The 17,587-nt window shown below is 43.7% G+C and overlaps 1 protein-coding gene across 1 annotated transcript; it reads left to right on the plus strand.

Moving 5' to 3' along the window:
* Positions 1–10,884: 10,884 nt before the first annotated feature.
* Positions 10,885–17,356, plus strand: LOC121455321 (regulator of G-protein signaling 4). The gene is made up of 5 exons (XM_041662997.1): positions 10,885–11,048; positions 13,360–13,464; positions 13,907–13,968; positions 14,582–14,748; positions 15,183–17,356. The coding sequence occupies exons 1-5, from the start codon at positions 11,005–11,007 to the stop codon at positions 15,420–15,422; spliced, it is 618 nt and encodes a 205-aa protein (XP_041518931.1). The 5' UTR covers positions 10,885–11,004; the 3' UTR covers positions 15,423–17,356.
* Positions 17,357–17,587: the final 231 nt, after the last annotated feature.

Consider the following 17,587-nt stretch of genomic DNA (forward strand, 5'->3'; position numbering starts at 1 on the left):
TTTGGGCTGGTGATTACTGGTAATGGAGCTGGGAGTCCAGGTAATGCGGTCAGAGCCTGTGCCATTTACAGCGTTCTCACTGCTTCTCACACCCTTTAATGGCAAATAACAGTAACTGAAGCTGTCACTTCCTGTGCTGCCTTCTACGGCCACAGTGGTGGATGCTCCTCCGGTTCTGAGGCTACGCTGAGAGACGTGGCCTTAAGCAAGCCCTCACCTTTGTTTTTCTTTCCTGTCTGAAGTTCTTGGCTAGTCGGCTCGGTTCAGATGGAGAGCACACAGTTGCTCCTGGACATCCCAGCTCCAGACCCTCTGCTTCTTGATGAAATGAGAATGAGAAAGCTGGGTTGCTTTTCAAGACCCTATTCTGTCACTTAATGGTATGATTTTTGATACATTGTTTAAACTTTGCTATTTAAAAGGTATTTGGGACCCCACTTAGGAAGAAATTTCAAAATTACTTCCAGCTCTTTGACATCAAATTTGTTAAATGAAATGCAAATAAAAGTAAAGTGTATCGCTTCTCCACAGAACTGTTATTTATTATGTTTTCTCCTTTTCTGTCATGAATAGCAGCAATATTCCAGACACGAGCACTATAGTCAAGCCGTCAAGACTAGTAGTGAGCACAGCCATACTTCATAGAAAAGAACATGCAATATTAACAAGAAATAAGGCATGTGTGTGTATATGTGTGTGCATGCATATGGTATGTGTGTATGTGTGTGCATGTGTGTGTGTGTGCGTGCGTGGTGTCTGTGTGTGTGTGTGTGTGCTGTAGCACAACCTGGGTTATCCTCACTAAAACTAATCTTATTTCTGAGTCTTTGACTCTGTAAAATACAGTTATGTAATAATTCAATCTCCACAGATTTACTTATTCATCTTCTCTTTTTCTTAAGCCTGTTTAAGAGCAACACACATACTAGACACCTATAGGTACCAGAAAATGCAATGGAAACAACCTCGTCACAAATAAGTACATAGGATAATAAAAGAAGGGATAATATTATAATCAGAATCTGTATTAGAAGTTGCTCAATGTCACTAGATATGAAGTAACTATAATATGTGGTTGGAATTAAAGACACAAGCTGTTTTCAACTAAATGCTCAAGAAATTGCCTTTATAGGAGGATTTGACTTTGATGGTTGGGTGGCCTTGAACTTGGGAAGCTAGAATAAAGGAAGCATTTCTTCCTGACACTTTTTTTTATAGATGAAAATGACTTAAGTATAGGGAATCATAGTCCATTGAGAGATCAAATCAAATGTTTCTGAGTGTTTGTGGACTGACAGGAAATTAAATACCAGTGGTACTTGAATGTCATGTCTTGGTTAGACTGGGTAGGGAATTCCATTATTTTGAAGAAAATTAGTAGCATTCATTTCCAGAAGCATAATTTGACTATAGTTTGTGAAATGAGTTTGAAAGAGAAGAAGTAACACGGAAGGCCAGTGAAGGGACTGGATATACATTTCCAAAGATCAAAGATGAAGAATCTTCACCTTTGGGGTCGTACAGTCTGTGTTAGGACTATGTAACTATGGCCCTGTGAGGGTAAAAGAAGATATGGACTCAGTAAATAAATAGGTGAATGAGTGGATGTAGTTATGTTCCAATAAAACCCTCAGCCCTTCTGGAGATGTTCTGGGAGGATAAAAAAAGGCCTCTTTCCTTCCTTTTCTCAGGGTTCCGTGGCATCCTCTACTGAAAACTGATATTCTGGTTAATGACTTAATTTGAGGCACTAGTATTTCTGCTTCACAAATGAAGTGATCACATCTGCTCTGCAGGACAAGTCAGGAAGATTTAAACTAGCATGGTTAGGGATGGAGAGGAGGAGCAGAGTGAGGAACATTGTTGGTACTGGGGGTGGGGATTACCGTAATAAAGAGCGCTGAGGGTGGAGTGTCTTTGAGAGAGGGAAATTATTGCAATTTGGACATGTTGAGTTGGATGCGAAAGGCAAATGAGATAATGTAGGAAATAGTGCTTCATGAACTGTGAAGTGTTTCAGAGATGGATGGGTTATTTTAAGAGGAAATGGCTAGGACCATTTTTGTGACTCATGGTGAGCCCATCAACACTGAGGCAAAAACAATCAGAGCTCATGAGCTGTCGATTGTAGGAGAGCCCTATCATATGCCTAGGTTAGCCCTGTGCTATTTTATTATTCCCACTGCTGTGATTTGCTCTGAAACAAGAGGCAGCTATTCCTATAGCTTGATAGGAGTGAACTAAGTCTGATAGCAGCCTCAGCAGACCTGAAAGATGCAAAGCCGTGTCCACCCAGAGCTTTGACCAGCTCTGAACTGGGGAAGATAGAATGGAGGGCATGTTTTCTCCTTGTCACTCTGAACTGGGGAATACAGAATGGAGGGCGTGTTTTCTCCTCGTTACTCTGAATTGGGGAAGATAGAATGGAGGATGAGTGTTCTCCTAGCTAAATATGATTTAAGAGTAAGAAATCATTCAAAAAATACTGCAGAACACTTGAGAAGGGATTGGAAATTAATATCGAAATGACCTTTGGGTACCATAGCTGAGGTAGCTTTGACCTACAAAAATGGCTTTTATTTCATAGAGACTTAGGATGTTTTGGAAGCTGAAGGTGTTATGAGTAGTCTTGCTGGCCTGAAGGAAAAATGAATGGAGTAGACACATGGTTGCTCTCAATAGAGCTGCCCACACGGAGACAAGGATGGGTTTTAACATCCATGACGGTGACCAGCGTGACCCCTGGAAACCAGCAGCACAGCTATAGTATTGAGCTATGTTTCTCTTAGCTGTGCAGCTCTTACATAGACCATTGGTTCTATTGTGCCTCAGGTTCTATTGTTTTAAAGTGGGAAACCCACCGTGACTATAAACATCCCCTCAAAGACACATGTGTAGACACATGTATGGAAGGCTTAGTTACCAGCTGTGGCATTATTGAGATACAATAGATCATTAGTGTACAGACTTCATCAATGATGAGTTTATTCCCCAATGGAAAATGAGAAGGTGGGGTCTACTTGAAGGAAGTTGGTCAGTGTGGTGTATGGTGTCCCTGAACCCTTCCTCTTTGATTTTTCTGCTCCTGGTGACCTGGGGTGAGCAGTTCCACCCGCACAATGATGATTCCACCTCCCCTTGGGACTGAAAACAATGGAACCGAGTAACCAAGGTTGAAGCCTCTAGAATTACACTTCTAAGTAGATCTTTCTTTAAATGCTTTATCTTAGGTATTTTGTCTTAGCAGTGGGGAGTAACAAGCACATCTTGATGCCTACCTGGAGGGTAGTTTAAAGGTTATACTTTGCTGTATTTGAAGCATGAGTTGCTAAAAACAGCAGAGCAATGGGAGCCTAGAGGAGGGGTCAGAGTTTGAAGTGTTAGAATTTAGTGTCTTTGGCAGGGATAGAGCAGAGCGTGTCCAGATTTAGTATTGAGTGTAATGTGAAAAATACAAATGATGGCAAAAATGGGGGAACAGCATCACAAAGGCATTGAAAAGCCAGGGTGAGTCTTCTCTGCTTGTAACAGTAGGGCAATCGCCCCCTAATCCCAAAGATAAGTGTTACAAGATGCCTGGCAGATACCTGAAGCAATGGATAGCATCAAACCCTGCACAGCAGCCTATATGCCCTGAAGCTGCCACCAAGAACAAGAATTGATCTGTTCTTCCATCTTTTGTGTCCTGGTGTACCCGTTTTAACACCACCATTAAACTTAGGAGCCTTTGTTAAAAAAAATAAAGGTTACTTGGACACAAGCACAGAGATTCAATGACAGTCTATCTTGAAAACTGAGATGGTCACTGACTAATGAGAGGGTAGTGTACATCTTATCACGCTATTCAGAGCAGCGTCCAACTTTAAAATTGTTTATTTCTATAATCTATCTAATATTTCCAGGCCGTAGTTGGCCAAATGGTTCTTGAAACCATGGGAAGTAGAGCATCAAAGGGGGACCATCTCGATGATGCATGTTGTTATGCGGGAGGAGGGAAGGTGCGTGGATTCAATCCATGGCCCCAACTTGCTGAGCGTGTGTTTCATCACTGAACCACACCCCCAGGCCTCCTGTACTTCTTTCTTTGGGACTATCTCGTTTCTTGCAGAGTTACTCCATAGATCTTTAAAGCCAGCATCTCAATCAGGCTAGTTGGTCTGATTTTCTCTTTTAAGCTAAATTGAGGCATTTTAGCGTACCATCTTCTCATGTATCCCAAAACTTAGAAGCTTTGATTTGTGTGTGTGTGTATATATATATATATATATATATATATATATATATATATACCGCTTTTTCAAACAGACACCAGAGACAGGCATCTTTGAAAGAGTGACACACCTCAAAACAGTGACCCAGGGAGAGGGTGGCACACTACCTCAAGTGGCACCGTCAGTGCTGAAAATATTCTAAGCCAGTTAGTGTCGAGAAATTTGTAAAAGCATTGTACAAAAGAGCAAAGGTGTCTGAAGAACTCACTATTGTGTGAGTTGATAAAACCTGGATGTACAAATTAAAACAGCATCTTTCATAAGTTCCTAGAGATGACAGAAGCCTGAATGAAAAATTGACTTGGCTGCAATGTTAAGGGCTGAGGTAAAGGAGAGACTATAGCTGGCCTTAAGGGGCTGACACTGCTTTGGGAGGCGTGAGAAGCCAAGACTGTGCCCCGGCTCCAGTCTCCATTCTGTTTTCTTTCCCTCTCTTCCTAGTCTGTCTTTGTAACCAACCACGGGTTCCTGGATCCAGACCCCATAAGTTCTTCCCTGGTTGCCTCTGAGATGTTTCTCCACCCCAGTGGTGAATCATTCCTGGGCTGTTCCTCAATCAGCATCTTCCTGGTGTTTAGATCCCAAACAAATTCTTATTTTCTCATTTATTCCAGGCTGGCCTTGAACTAACTATGTAATCGAGAATGAGCCTGGGAGCAAGAATTCCTGAAAAGCAGGTGCTTCTGTATTTTTAAAATGCCTTTATTTAACTTTGTTTTGTTACCACACACACACAAAAGAAAGTACAAACAAACAAACAAAAACCTCCATGAAACTGCTTCTACATTGCAACACTATATTTCCCATGACCTAAATCTATGTTCCTAGGCCATAGTCACTCATATTTTGCTTCTGGATAAAGAGTGCTCTCTATTCTTTTGATCTGAGAGCTGCTTCTTTCAATGACAGCCTTAAACCTCCGATTGTCTTTCCTCCACTTCCCAAGGGCTGCAGCCCCAAACCCAGGGCTCCGTGCATGCTAGGCAAGCACTCTCGCAACCGAGCTACAATCCCTAGTCCCCGCCACACTTTAAAATCTAAGCCCTGGGAGTCATGGTAAGGACAGCAGCCGAGACTGTAGCAGAGCGTGTGGGGATCTTGTAATACCCAACACAAGTTATAGCAAATCCATCGGTGCACAAGACTCTGCTCACATGGAGTTCACATAGGAAGGACAGAGGAGAAGTGGGGCTGGGGTCAAAGGTCACGCTGCACGGCCACCCACCCACCCCCAGCCAATCTATGGAGGAGCCAGAATTAGAATCTAGGTCTGCCTCCTGGTAAGGTTCAAGCACTTAGCATGGCATACTGTCTCTTTCCACCTGCACAATGCAAATGAACTCCCATGAAATTGTTGTTCTATCTTGGGCTAAGCCTTTCAGAAGAAAGATTAAAAAAATCTTTGGAATAAGGTTGTTTTGGATCTTCCTCCACGTCTTGGAAAAGAAAGGCTTTGTCCCCAATTAGTTAATTGTGTTGCTGCCTCTTCAGAAGGATATGCCGCCTGCTCTTGTCAAGTGTCAGGGTCAGAGTCCTTGGTTTATCGTATGTGGTGTGGAGTCAGACATGTTTCCCGAAAGCCACGCACACTGGGAAAGTCCCCGTGTGTCTTCCTGGCATGCGGCCCTCTCCAACCCCATCTGTTCGCTTGCTATCCTTTAAAAACTAATAATTGCGAACTGTCACTGATGCCAGGGCCACTGTAGGAAACAATAAAGAGAGAAGGGGTTTTCTCACAGCTTAGAGGAAATTGTAATCTGGTAGAGGGTAAATATAGCCTAACGCTGAGTTCTGGCTCACATCTGGCTCCAAAGGAGCAGCAGTCCCTCTTTGAGAACCTGACGGAAGCAAGGCAACCTGCGACAGTGGCTGATTTCCTTGTGTCAGATCACATAAATACTTAAAGATTCTCTTTTGGTCACCAGGAACAAAGTCTGGGGGACTTTCAGATTTTACCTGCACACCACGCACAGCTCACGCCCTGCTGTGTGACGTCACATTGCAGGGAAGAAGCAGCTCTCTAGAGCTCCGGTCAACAATGCCTCCCAGATGAGCAGCCTTCCAAGGCTTAAGGAGCTCCTTTCTGTGCAGGGCTCCGTTTGAGTCCCACAGCCTGGCTGGAGACTATCACCATCACCACTTTCAGCGCCGGCTGTTTGCTTCACTGTGGCTTCTCTCCCATCCATCCTTACTGCGGCTCCCAAATTCTCGCTTGCACACTAATCTGTTTAGCTTCAATTCTTTGGCCAGCTCAGACCCTCATCAAGTAAACCATGGTCCTCAGAGTGATCAAATCAACGATCAAGCAAACCCTTTGATTCTCAGAGTGCTACAGAGAAATCTTTTTTTTTTTTTTTTTGCTTCCCTTTGGTCCGCCAATCCATCCCCAGCAGCCTTTAAGACTAGATATCTAAGAATAGTTCCCAAAAAGCCTCGTTTCCTTGTATTTTTCTCCCAAAGAGGCAATCATGACTACATAAACAATAAATGATTCTATCCTTCCTTGAAGAAATGATGCCGTTTAAAGAGATACCTGTGCCCTTTCCTTTGGCCATCAGATTCTTGAGACAATGAGCCCAAAGAATTTGGAAATTCCCCCAGGAGCCTCATGCTAGAAGAAGAAAAAGGCTGAAGCCTGGTGTCAGCCAGAGGTGGAATTTGTTTTCCAGGAAGAGAGTTCACATAGTTCTGACACGTTGTCAAAGCACCTTAAAGGACAGATTGGGGCCATTACAGTGACTTGTGGGAACCTTACCTTGAGTGGGGCTGTCTTGTATGTAAACCTAAAGCTCATGACAGAACTCAGTATGGGCCTGAACATCTCGCTGGAGTTCTTTATTTGTTCTCTTCCCACTGTGGTCACACTGCACGGATCTTTCTTTGCTTTTCAGTATTCTTGTCCGAGTGTGCACTGAGGAGAGGAGGCTGGGCCTAGCTTGTCAGGGCTGTAAAGGCCCAGGCTCTGACCATAAGAAATCCAATAACTCTGATCTCCAAACAGTCCACTTTCCTTCATCTTACATGGCTATGATATCATTGATATTAATACCAGGACCTTGGCATTGGATTGCCTGAGATGGCATGCCATTACCACTACTCAGATGTGAAACAGCAGGAAAGTTACTAAAATCCTTTACAAGGACCCCTTTCTTTCAGGGAGGATTTTATAACAGACAATTGTTATAAAAGCTTAAAATGCTGTCTTAAACAATTAATGACCAAAGAATTAGAAATTAGTATTGTGCCCTAAATCACAATGATCTTGGCTTCTTTGTGTAACAATTGTGTCTCTATCCATCCCTGACACATCTCTTTTGTGAAAACCATTCAGATTCCGAGTTTATTCTCCATCTCCCCAAGCTCTCTTACAATCCTGTAGATACTGAACAAGTTTGCAATAGCTGCACTTAACCTTAGCATCTCCAGTGATCCATTCACGCTTCTTCCTCATCATCAGGTGAGCTGCCGAGAGGTACAAACAATTTCTGATTCCTAATTAAGTCACCAGAGCCTAAGGGAATCCTTGCTCTAGTGTCTAAGAAATTCTAATTTGGAAATAAGCCTCCATTTTGCATTGGACAAACTAATGACTTGGCATTCTAACTGCCAAATCCACTGATCTTCCTGCCTACACACCTTAACCCTTCCTCCCACATGAGCCAGCATGATCACATCTAACACCTGGCTTGTCTCGCTGGACTTTGTGATTAAGTCCAGTCTCCTGACCACAGCTCCTAAACCCTTGCAGCATCCGGTTTCCAGCTGCACCTCAGTTCCAAGCCACTGCCTGCTTGTTCTCCATCATCTAGCATATTATGCCTCACCTCAATTCTGCTCTTCCTTAGTTTAAGTAAAAAGTACTGTCACTTCTGGACTATTATTTTCTAGGCTTTACCAGTCACTTTGGATAAACAAACAAACAAACAAGCAAACACCAAACAAACAAACAAAGAAACAAATTTTTTGTCCTCTGGTTACTCTCTGTCACAATCCGTTTCTTTTCTTCCTGGTGTGCGCCAACCCCTTGTAACCACTTGCCTCTGATGCTTTTCTGATTCTGTCCACTGAGCTAAAAGCTCCGTTAGGGCGGAGGCTGTGTTGTTCGTTCACCATGTGAAGGGAGATGCTCAAAGGTGTGTGTTAAGTGAACGCACACAAAACAGAGTTTTTGAGAGCAATCCCATCCACATAAAAATCATGTAGGAATAAAAAAAACACTAGATAATAGGATTTGATGCTTTGTACCTATCAGAGAGGGGGGGCGGGCCACTGTCAGGGTATCATGATGTGCCAGTCTTGCCTCCTCAACACAAGCAGCAAGTCCCACTAAAAGATGAGCTAATGTATTGGAAACTTTCAAATGCTGTAGAAAGTGTTAAAGCTATTAGGAAAGCAAGGGAAGGCCAAAGAAGTGAATGATACACCTGGACAGAGTAAAGGGTTAAAGAATTTATTTTCTCAGAGAAGTAGTTAGGAAGTATACATGCACGTGCGTACACACACACACACACATACACAGCTTCTTGAATAAAAGGTATAAAATTAATACTGAGCTTTAGTATCTGCTATGTATAATTTGACAATAAAAAGTATTTGCCAAGCACTCTGCAGTTTAGAAATATCTCTGTGTACATAGTGTCTCTCATTTGATAAGACCATTGAATGACAGGACAGCTCAGTGGACATTCTACACAACCCAGTGTCAAGAAACCTGGGTCTGCATCCTGTCCTGTTACCAGCAAGCTATGGCTTTCCTTCTCAGGAATGCGACTGAGGGTATCGCGTGGTTCTTAAAGTCCATTCGGTTCACTTATCACAGTGACTCCTGCTTAACTGACGTCACACTTCTTTCCTTCTAGATTCAAGGTAAAACGTTCTCCCTTTGGGACTTTCTCACACCTCTGTGCATCTTTTTGGCTCTTCCACTGATGTTTCCCCCCATCACACTATCTGAGTGATCCCTCTCTTAGGTGCACAGGTAAAGAAAGAATGCTCTAGTTCACCATGGAGGGAGAGTTTTAATTGATCTCTTCTGATGCAAGTTCTGCCTGCACCCCAGGTCCAAGGTCTCTCTCACTTCATCTTGCACTGTGATCCCTCCCACATCACGGCCAAGGGCAGCTAATAACTTTCCTGAGGTTCTCAGTGACCAAATTTAACAAGTGTTTTTCAGTCTTCATTGGAGGAGGCTGGGGACTTGCCCCATATTGATTTACCCAGTTCTCTCTTTTACATTTCCACCTCCAAACTCTGTTAGCCAAGGAAGATGTTCATGGGGGTGTCTGGATAAAAGGGGTGGGGTGTCCAGGGGAACAACCTTTCTGGTCCAGAGCACAGAGGAACATTACACGTTTCTATTTCCCTTTCTATAGTCTTAGTACCTTCGTGAGAAACCCATCAGTCGGTACCTTCCGTTCTTTGTGCAAATCATCTGAAATCTTGTTGTTTTTACTTGGTCTCAGCCAAAGAGATGGAGAGGCAGTGATGTCTCTGTGTGATTTTTAAGATGAAAGCTGCCGTGGTCAGACCTTGAAAAAAAAAATGTCTCCCTTCTAGTCACAGCTTTCCAATGTGAAAATGGTCCCCTTGCGTGCCGATCTGGGTATTTCAGCCATGATTACAAGGAGGGAAATACTTTCACTAGCCTGAAGAATGCGGTTCACACTACTGAATGTGGAAGCGTTTCAGAAACACCAACAGGGATGAGTATTCCTGCACCAGTTTCTGCAACCTGTTAGTATTCAGGCAAGCTACATTTCTTTCTGCCTGCTGGATCTACTCTCTCCGGGTTTTCTTTCTTTGTTGAATAATAAATTAGAATTACATAAGGTCTAAACCCAGTGGCAATGAGAGTTGGTGTCTTATGGTTTCTTTACCCCCCCCCCCCCCCCCCCGCTTTGGTTTTCAGCTGCTGCTTTAAGCTTTTGCAGGAGGCAAGCCCCTTCAGGAAAGAATGTCAAAGCTAGGCTGCATCTTGTTCTTAGTGACATAGTTAGAAACGTCTCAAAGTCAAGCTGATTACAGACATACTGGATTTATCTTCCTTTGGGCTTTTGCTATGCTGCCGGGCATATAACTGTGTGCCATCCACACACATCCCTCTGTGCCTACCGATTAGGCAGACTACTTCCACAAATCAGTGCCCAGAGACCATGATCTTATTACCAACTCCACCTTAGATCGCATAGAATGTATTTCTAATCCAAACGGGAAAAAGCGTATTGAGTCAGCAGCAAGACAAGCTGAAGAATTCTTGCTGGTTCCTTTCTTTCTGGGGGGCAACATCCTTAGACATTGCTTTTACAAGCCAATGAAAAGGCCCCCTATTTTCAGCACCACGGACTTTATATTCCCTTTCCTACAAATCCAGACCTTCACACGTTAGCAGAGACGCTAAGCAAAAAGCAAAACCTCATTCTCTAGATGCCTACTTTGCAAACGGTTTCCCTCTGCTCCGTCCCTCTGCATCCGCGATGCGTCAGTCCTTTCTTCCTCTCCCTTTCTAGGGGCTGGAGAGGCAGAGCGCCAGAGTGGAGCTGAGCCTGCAGATCTGCCATCTGATTGGCTGCCCGGCCCGTGGCTGGCCTATAAAAGAGACCCCTACAGGCTTGGAAGCCAGAGGCTCAGAGAATTCTGACCGCATCTTTGTCTAGCAGAAGCAACTGTGCTCAAGACAGAAACGAGCTCTCCTCCTGCCTTTCTCTCCTCGCTGCGAATCACACAATTAAACACCATGTGCAAAGGACTTGCAGGTCTGCCGGCTTCCTGCCTGAGAAGGTAAGCTTGGTTTCTGTCACTGGCCAGACTAAAGTTTTGCATAGACTTTCTTAATGACTTGCATGCTTTGCTTAAGTTCTTTGGGGTTAGCGGCGGGAAAAACAATCGTAGCTACTCTCTAGGACTAGCCAGACACTTTGATTTAGGGAGCGGGCTCCTTAAATATTGTATCCTGTGTATTTTTATTTCGCATGACTTTAGGTTCTGACTTTTAAGTTTGGTCCCTTAGTCAAATTGTTTGGATTGCAAAGTGATAGGAGGTCGGGGATGGATCTGTACTCTCTTCGGGGATGATTGTCCCTTGTTTGAGCATTGCTGAGCACCCAGAATCACAGCTCTCTGATAACTCGCTAGTTCTTGTGTGGGGAAGAAAGCCCAGAAGGAAGGTTGGAAACATTGTCAGAATGCTCTGTGTGGGTTCTGCAGTTGCTCCGCTCAACCAGAGATGCTTTTCCAAACCAGCTCTCTCCTATCTTCCTACCCCACCTCCAGTTGTTGACGGGAGACGTGGCTGGGAAATAAATCCTGATTGTAACTCATCAGCTTACAGTTTTAGAGGCATCCATGTGTCTTTTTTTTTAAAGGGCATGAATAAATTATTTCATAGAGCACTTATAGAGTAGCTGGGTTAAAAGGAAACTAGTGTGTATACATGATTTCCTCTTGAAATTAAAGGTCAAAAGTGGGTCTCTCTGTGTGGGTCTACCAACTCCCTCTACCCCCCAAAGGATAACATTTGTGTGTTAGTGAGCCTGCTCTCCACAGTCTACCATCAATATATAAACACATTGACCACTTTTTAAAAATGAAGCAGGGGGTTTGGTGGAGAACTGGAAGGCAGACGCCTGTTCGTCTTCACCCTTAAGTCCTGGAGTTAACAGAAGGCAGCCTTTCCAAGCTCCTGTCAAATGATAGAAAACCAGCCATGCAAAACTTAGGAGTGGTGGGAATCAGATTTGCCCCCAGCAAATAGTTTTTGGGACAGATGAAAGAATGTCAAGGGCTAAGTACCTCTGGGCTTCAGTGCAACGGCTTCCAGAGGGTCTTATGATTGGTGGGGGCAGAGGAAGGAACCCATCCAGACTACCAGTCTCCAGTGACTTCCAAAGTCACTTTGGTTTTATTTTTATGCTTCTGTTGTGGTACAAGGTCCTTGCACTCACACTTCCAGCTCTTTGGAAATACGCTTACGTTAGTGTTAGCAGTAGCGGCTGGGACTCAGACGGAGGCAGCACACAGAGATAGGAGGTCATTTCTCTTCGGGCTAGATTACAATGCATTCATAGCATCACCGTAAAACTGGCCCAGCTCTGGTGATTTTATCTTGCTGTCACTGGGGAGGACTTTGTCACCAGTCAGCACCTGGGAAAAAAGAGAAAAGCAGAGAGCTTTGTGAGGGTGAAAAAATACTGCTTAAAAGGCAGCGCAAGAACAGCGCCGAGACTCAGACACCGAGAAAGATGGGCTGAGAAGCTCCCAGTGTGCCAGCAGCCTCCTAAAATGCCACTGTGCTCCACCCTTCTTTTTCGGCCCCTCCAGGCAAGAGCATCTCATTCTTTGTTGCTTAGGAAACACCAATTTCCTCCAACCATTTCTTGGCTTTTATAATAAAAGAGATAACAGTAATAAAAAAAAAAGCTAATAAGAAAGAATGGCGGAATTGAGCTGGAAGTTCAAGTAGTCAGAAACTCTACTATCCCCTAGTTGCCTATTAAATGTTGGCAGTGAACTGGAAAGCGCTCTAATTAAATAATTACTCACCTCAGTGATGACTCTATCTTGCTTCTCTTATCCCAAAGTCTCATTCGCCCTTTCCTCGTACATCTCCCTATAATGCGATTTTTTTTAAAAGCTCTTGCTGGAGATTGCCTAGAAACGAGCCTAGTGGGGCTCAGCTTTCAGCCTGAGAATTTGTGTCATTTCTGTTCCTCTTTACAGGGATGCACACATAAGCTTGTGCTCTGTGTATACACACACACACACACACACACACACACACTTAGGAACTGCTTGGCTACCACACTCAGGGCTGGCCGAACTCACTCTAGTTTACTGAAGTGCTAAAGTAGCTCTCTCTAGGAAACAACACCCACCTCCCAGGAGGTGTTCCCTAAGGAGAAGATGTCAAGTTTTGCAGTTTTTGCATGCATTTCAAAAGAGCAGCCGTTTATTAGCATGGTTTCACCATAGATTTCAAAGGTCATAGGCAGACACAAGGAATCTTTTCCTGGGCTGCCAGGGACTCTTAAGGCCCACCAGTCTCTCTTTTAAAGAAATCTGTTTTTCATGTCAGTTCTTGTCTTCCTTGCAGTGCAAAGGATATGAAACATCGGCTGGGGTTCCTGCTGCAGAAGTCTGACTCCTGTGAGCACAGCTCTTCACACAGCAAGAAGGACAAAGTAGTCACTTGCCAGAGGTGAGAGAAGTGGCCTTGCAAACAAGCGGTTAGGTATTAACTATCTGATGATAGAGAGGTTGTACGAGAAGAGTGGGTGGGAAGGCAGCCCTTACTTGAGCCATATTTGGATAAAGATGGTCTCCATTTCCAAGTTGAGGGCACACAAAATTGTAATCTCAGCACTTGAAATGTTAGGCGGGTCATGAGTTCAAGACCAACCTGAGATTTATAACACACACACAAGAGAGAAAGAGAGGGAGGGAGGGAGGGAGGGAGGGAGGGAGGGAGGGAGAGAGAGAGACTCTATTTTCATGGCAACCATAATTAGATTTTAAATCCCTACATATTTTATGAAAAAAGACCCTAATAAACAATATATCACATCTCATCTTAGATTTTTTTCTTCTTCAGTTCTATGCTATGTATTTAAATCATTCTTTTTTTTCTGTAATGTCTCCAGGGTGAGCCAAGAAGAAGTCAAAAAATGGGCTGAATCATTGGAAAACCTGATTACCCATGAATGTAAGTAGCCATGCCTCTGTCTTTCTCTCATCCCAAAACAAGCATGCGTGTGGGTGCGCGCGCGCACACACACACACACACACACACACAGAGGAGAATATCAGTACTCTATATTAGGCAAGTCATCTCCTAGTATGTCAGTTTAGTGGGAACTGCAAAGAAGGCCTGGATTGCTCTGTCTTCCAGATTCAGGGACAAACATTTTTGTCTTATAGCTGATGTATTTGAAAACTATGTCAAATTTGATGGAAAGTTAATTTAGGAACCATCTGGATCATCAACAAGAAAACCAATCCCTCTCATTGCATGGACAAAATGGCAAAGAAAAGATTCCAGCACAATGGACCACAACTCTCATTTTAAACCCACCGTGGCAGTTGATAGCCACACGGATGTTTCAGAATTACAGTTCCTTGGAAGATGAAATTACTAGATAAAACTGGAATTTTTAGACATCGAACATAAATTTTGGCTAGCCGACTTCCAAAAAGGGAAGGAAGGGGGAGTTTCTTCAACTCACACCTGGGTTCCTAATTACCTTGGCTTTATTTGAAGTGTTCTATCGAGCAAGTCAACCTGTGTGTTGACTGTGGCTCTTTGTCATCCTTCACAGGTGGACTGGCAGCTTTCAAAGCCTTCTTGAAATCAGAATACAGTGAAGAGAATATTGACTTCTGGATCAGCTGTGAGGAGTACAAGAAAATCAAGTCACCTTCGAAACTAAGCCCCAGGGCCAAGAAGATCTACAATGAGTTCATCTCAGTGCAAGCAACAAAAGAGGTAAGTTTCCATGGCAGAGAACTTTCTAGATCTAGGAATCCTAGGAGTGGCATTCAGTGTCAGGGATCTTTAGATCTACTAGTTAAAGGAAACGATGGAGGACACTTTTATAATCTTATCAATCTTTCGAGTAAATCTATTAGGAAAAAGATTAACTTTGTCCATATGATTTCAATGGCTCTCCTTAATAAATACAATGATAAATCTCCTCAATACAAAAGAGAGTATAGGAAAATAAAGTGCTCTCCCCACTTAGGAGCAGGGTGAACATTTTATAGTCTCACATATGCCAGGGCAGAACCACATGCCAAGGTCTTCGTTTCTGGAAGGAATGTAAAGAAGGTTCCCGGCTGTTTCTTGTTGAGTAGAAGCCTGCAGCCTCCTCCCTTCAACAGGGTTCTAGATCTAATACAACCTTTATCTTTGGATTTTAGGTGAACCTAGATTCTTGCACTAGGGAGGAGACGAGCCGGAACATGTTAGAGCCCACGATCACCTGTTTTGATGAAGCCCAAAAGAAGATTTTCAACCTGATGGAAAAGGATTCATACCGTCGCTTCCTCAAGTCTCGATTCTATCTCGACTTGGCCAGTCCTTCCAGCTGCGGGGCAGAGAAGCAGAAAGCACCCAAGAGTTCCTCAGACTGTGCCTCCCTGCTGCCTCAGTGTGCCTAATTCTCACCAGAAGCAGAAAGCAGAAATACCAAGACTCTATGCTCTGGAAAATCTGAGGCCAAATATTGATCTGTATTAAGCATCAATGCTTTCTCCACGTTGTAGCCTAGTGTCCATGCTGCCTGCTGTGTGAGTCACTTCCATGTAAAACTAGACTTAGTTGTGGGTGTCGGGGTTTTCCTTGGGGTATGACCCAATTCATTTCAAATTTCCCCCAAGTTTCCTTAAGGGTGTCACATGAGCAAGTCTCCAAATAATGTCCCTGTAGGCCTGGATTTTCAAAGGTTGCTGGCAGTGCTCCCCTTCCAGCAGTTTGACCTCAAGTCAATTGGTTGGTCTGCTTCCTGTGACAACACACGCACACGCAACATCAGCCAGCAGCACTTCCTACAGACTCCCGATGTTTAGGTGAGATCGATGTGTGTGTATATGTATATATTAAATATATCTAATATATGCATATGCATTTTGTATATATTGTATCTATGTATTCAAATGTCTGTGAATGTACATTCACATGTGCACACACATTTCTACAAGACTAGATGGGAAAGACCCTAGGTGCTCAAATTGGAGTATGCACGCATGCTTACACGCATGTTCTGATCTCTGGTCCTTCATACTGTGTTTGAACAGGGCAAACTAAATTAACTGCCAGGCAGGCTAAGAAAGGAACACTAGCTTGTGGAAAACAAGTTCTGTAGAACCACTGGGTCTTGATGCTAAGCACTGACGACACACCGAACCCTAAGCTAAGGGGCGAACGCTCTGAAAACTCCGCTGGCTGACACAGAACTGCCTTGCATCAGTGGTCAAGGCTGGCACTTTTAGGTCCCTATGTTGATGGTTTCCCTCCTTTGCCTGGGTGCTCAGGGCATGCCGATTTAGCTGCTGGATTGGTCTGGAGTTGGAAGATGGGATATTTGAGCCCAATGAAGGAAAGTGGCCCAGGCCTTGCCAACTAGCCCGCTCACAGGCCACTGGCCATGTGAGGGCAGAGGACCTAAAGATTGTCCTGCTTCTTTCCTCTCTTGATAAGGTGCTCTCCTGTTCCCACCCCCAAGAGCTTCAGCCGTCAGATGAGCCTCCTTAGTTTGCTGTGGTGGATGGTTCACTTTGAGAACCGTGGCCTGGCTCAAGGCTACATGCCTACATTTGTAAAGTCTCGCCACGGGGAAGGCCTTGTTTTGTAAGGAGGATGTAAGTTCTCACACACTGAAAAGCCCTCCTTGCTTTTCTGCTTTGAGGTAAGAGTTCATCCACCCTATCCCAAACATCAAGGGTAGCAGAGACCGACGGAAGGAGAGAGGAAAGAAAAAGAAAAAAGAGGTCAGGATATCAGTTGGTAACACTACTGTTTGGAGCTTTTCAAGGCACATGAAATACTTGAAAATTTCTCATTTGTGTTATTTATGAAGTTGTTTTGTACAATGTTTATATTACTGTATTGTTTTATAAGTGGAAGTACAGGATATTACCCGAATTACTAATGGATGCCCAGGAAGTAATTTTCTTCTCATTCTTCTAAAACTACTGTCTTCGAGAGCACACGCATACTCATGCGCACACTGGGCCCATTGCTCCAGCCTCAGTCACATGCACGGGCACCTTTGTGGCTAGTAAGCCAATGTACTGGGCTGCAAAATGAAGACACTGGAGAAGTGTGTGTCCAAGTCTCATTGTATTGAAGAAATTGGTTTTCTCACTGTTTCCTGTTGTCTCTTTGACAGTCTTGTTTGTCCCTAGAGCTCCCCATCAGTGTTCCCCACCCCCTCTTTTGTTATACACAGTTCCACGATCTTGTTTGTACAACTTTCTGATCTTGCCCTAATGTTATCCTAACTTGAGATTGTACCTGTACTCACAGACTGCTGTCTCAAAAATAGGTCTGGAAAGTCATTCTGAATGAGAAGTAAATTATTTTCTGTACTACATTTTGAGTGTGTTTTCAGTTGTATTTCCTTGGCTCTTTGATACGGTGAGCCTGTCTGCTGCTGGTCCACACAGAGACTACTTCTTCCGTATGCATGCCTGTTTCTATCATGTGCTTTATGGGCCTCGACGCTGATGCTTCCAATGAAACACACATAATAAGAGTAAATAAATGCTTCCCACAAAACAATCGGCTTGGAAACACATTAATGACCCAGAGAGAGGCATGCTGT

This window comes from Microtus oregoni, unplaced genomic scaffold (assembly GCF_018167655.1).
Source record: "Microtus oregoni isolate MIOR12 unplaced genomic scaffold, Mior012 000013F_ref0000133, whole genome shotgun sequence".
Taxonomy (NCBI): domain Eukaryota; kingdom Metazoa; phylum Chordata; class Mammalia; order Rodentia; family Cricetidae; genus Microtus; species Microtus oregoni.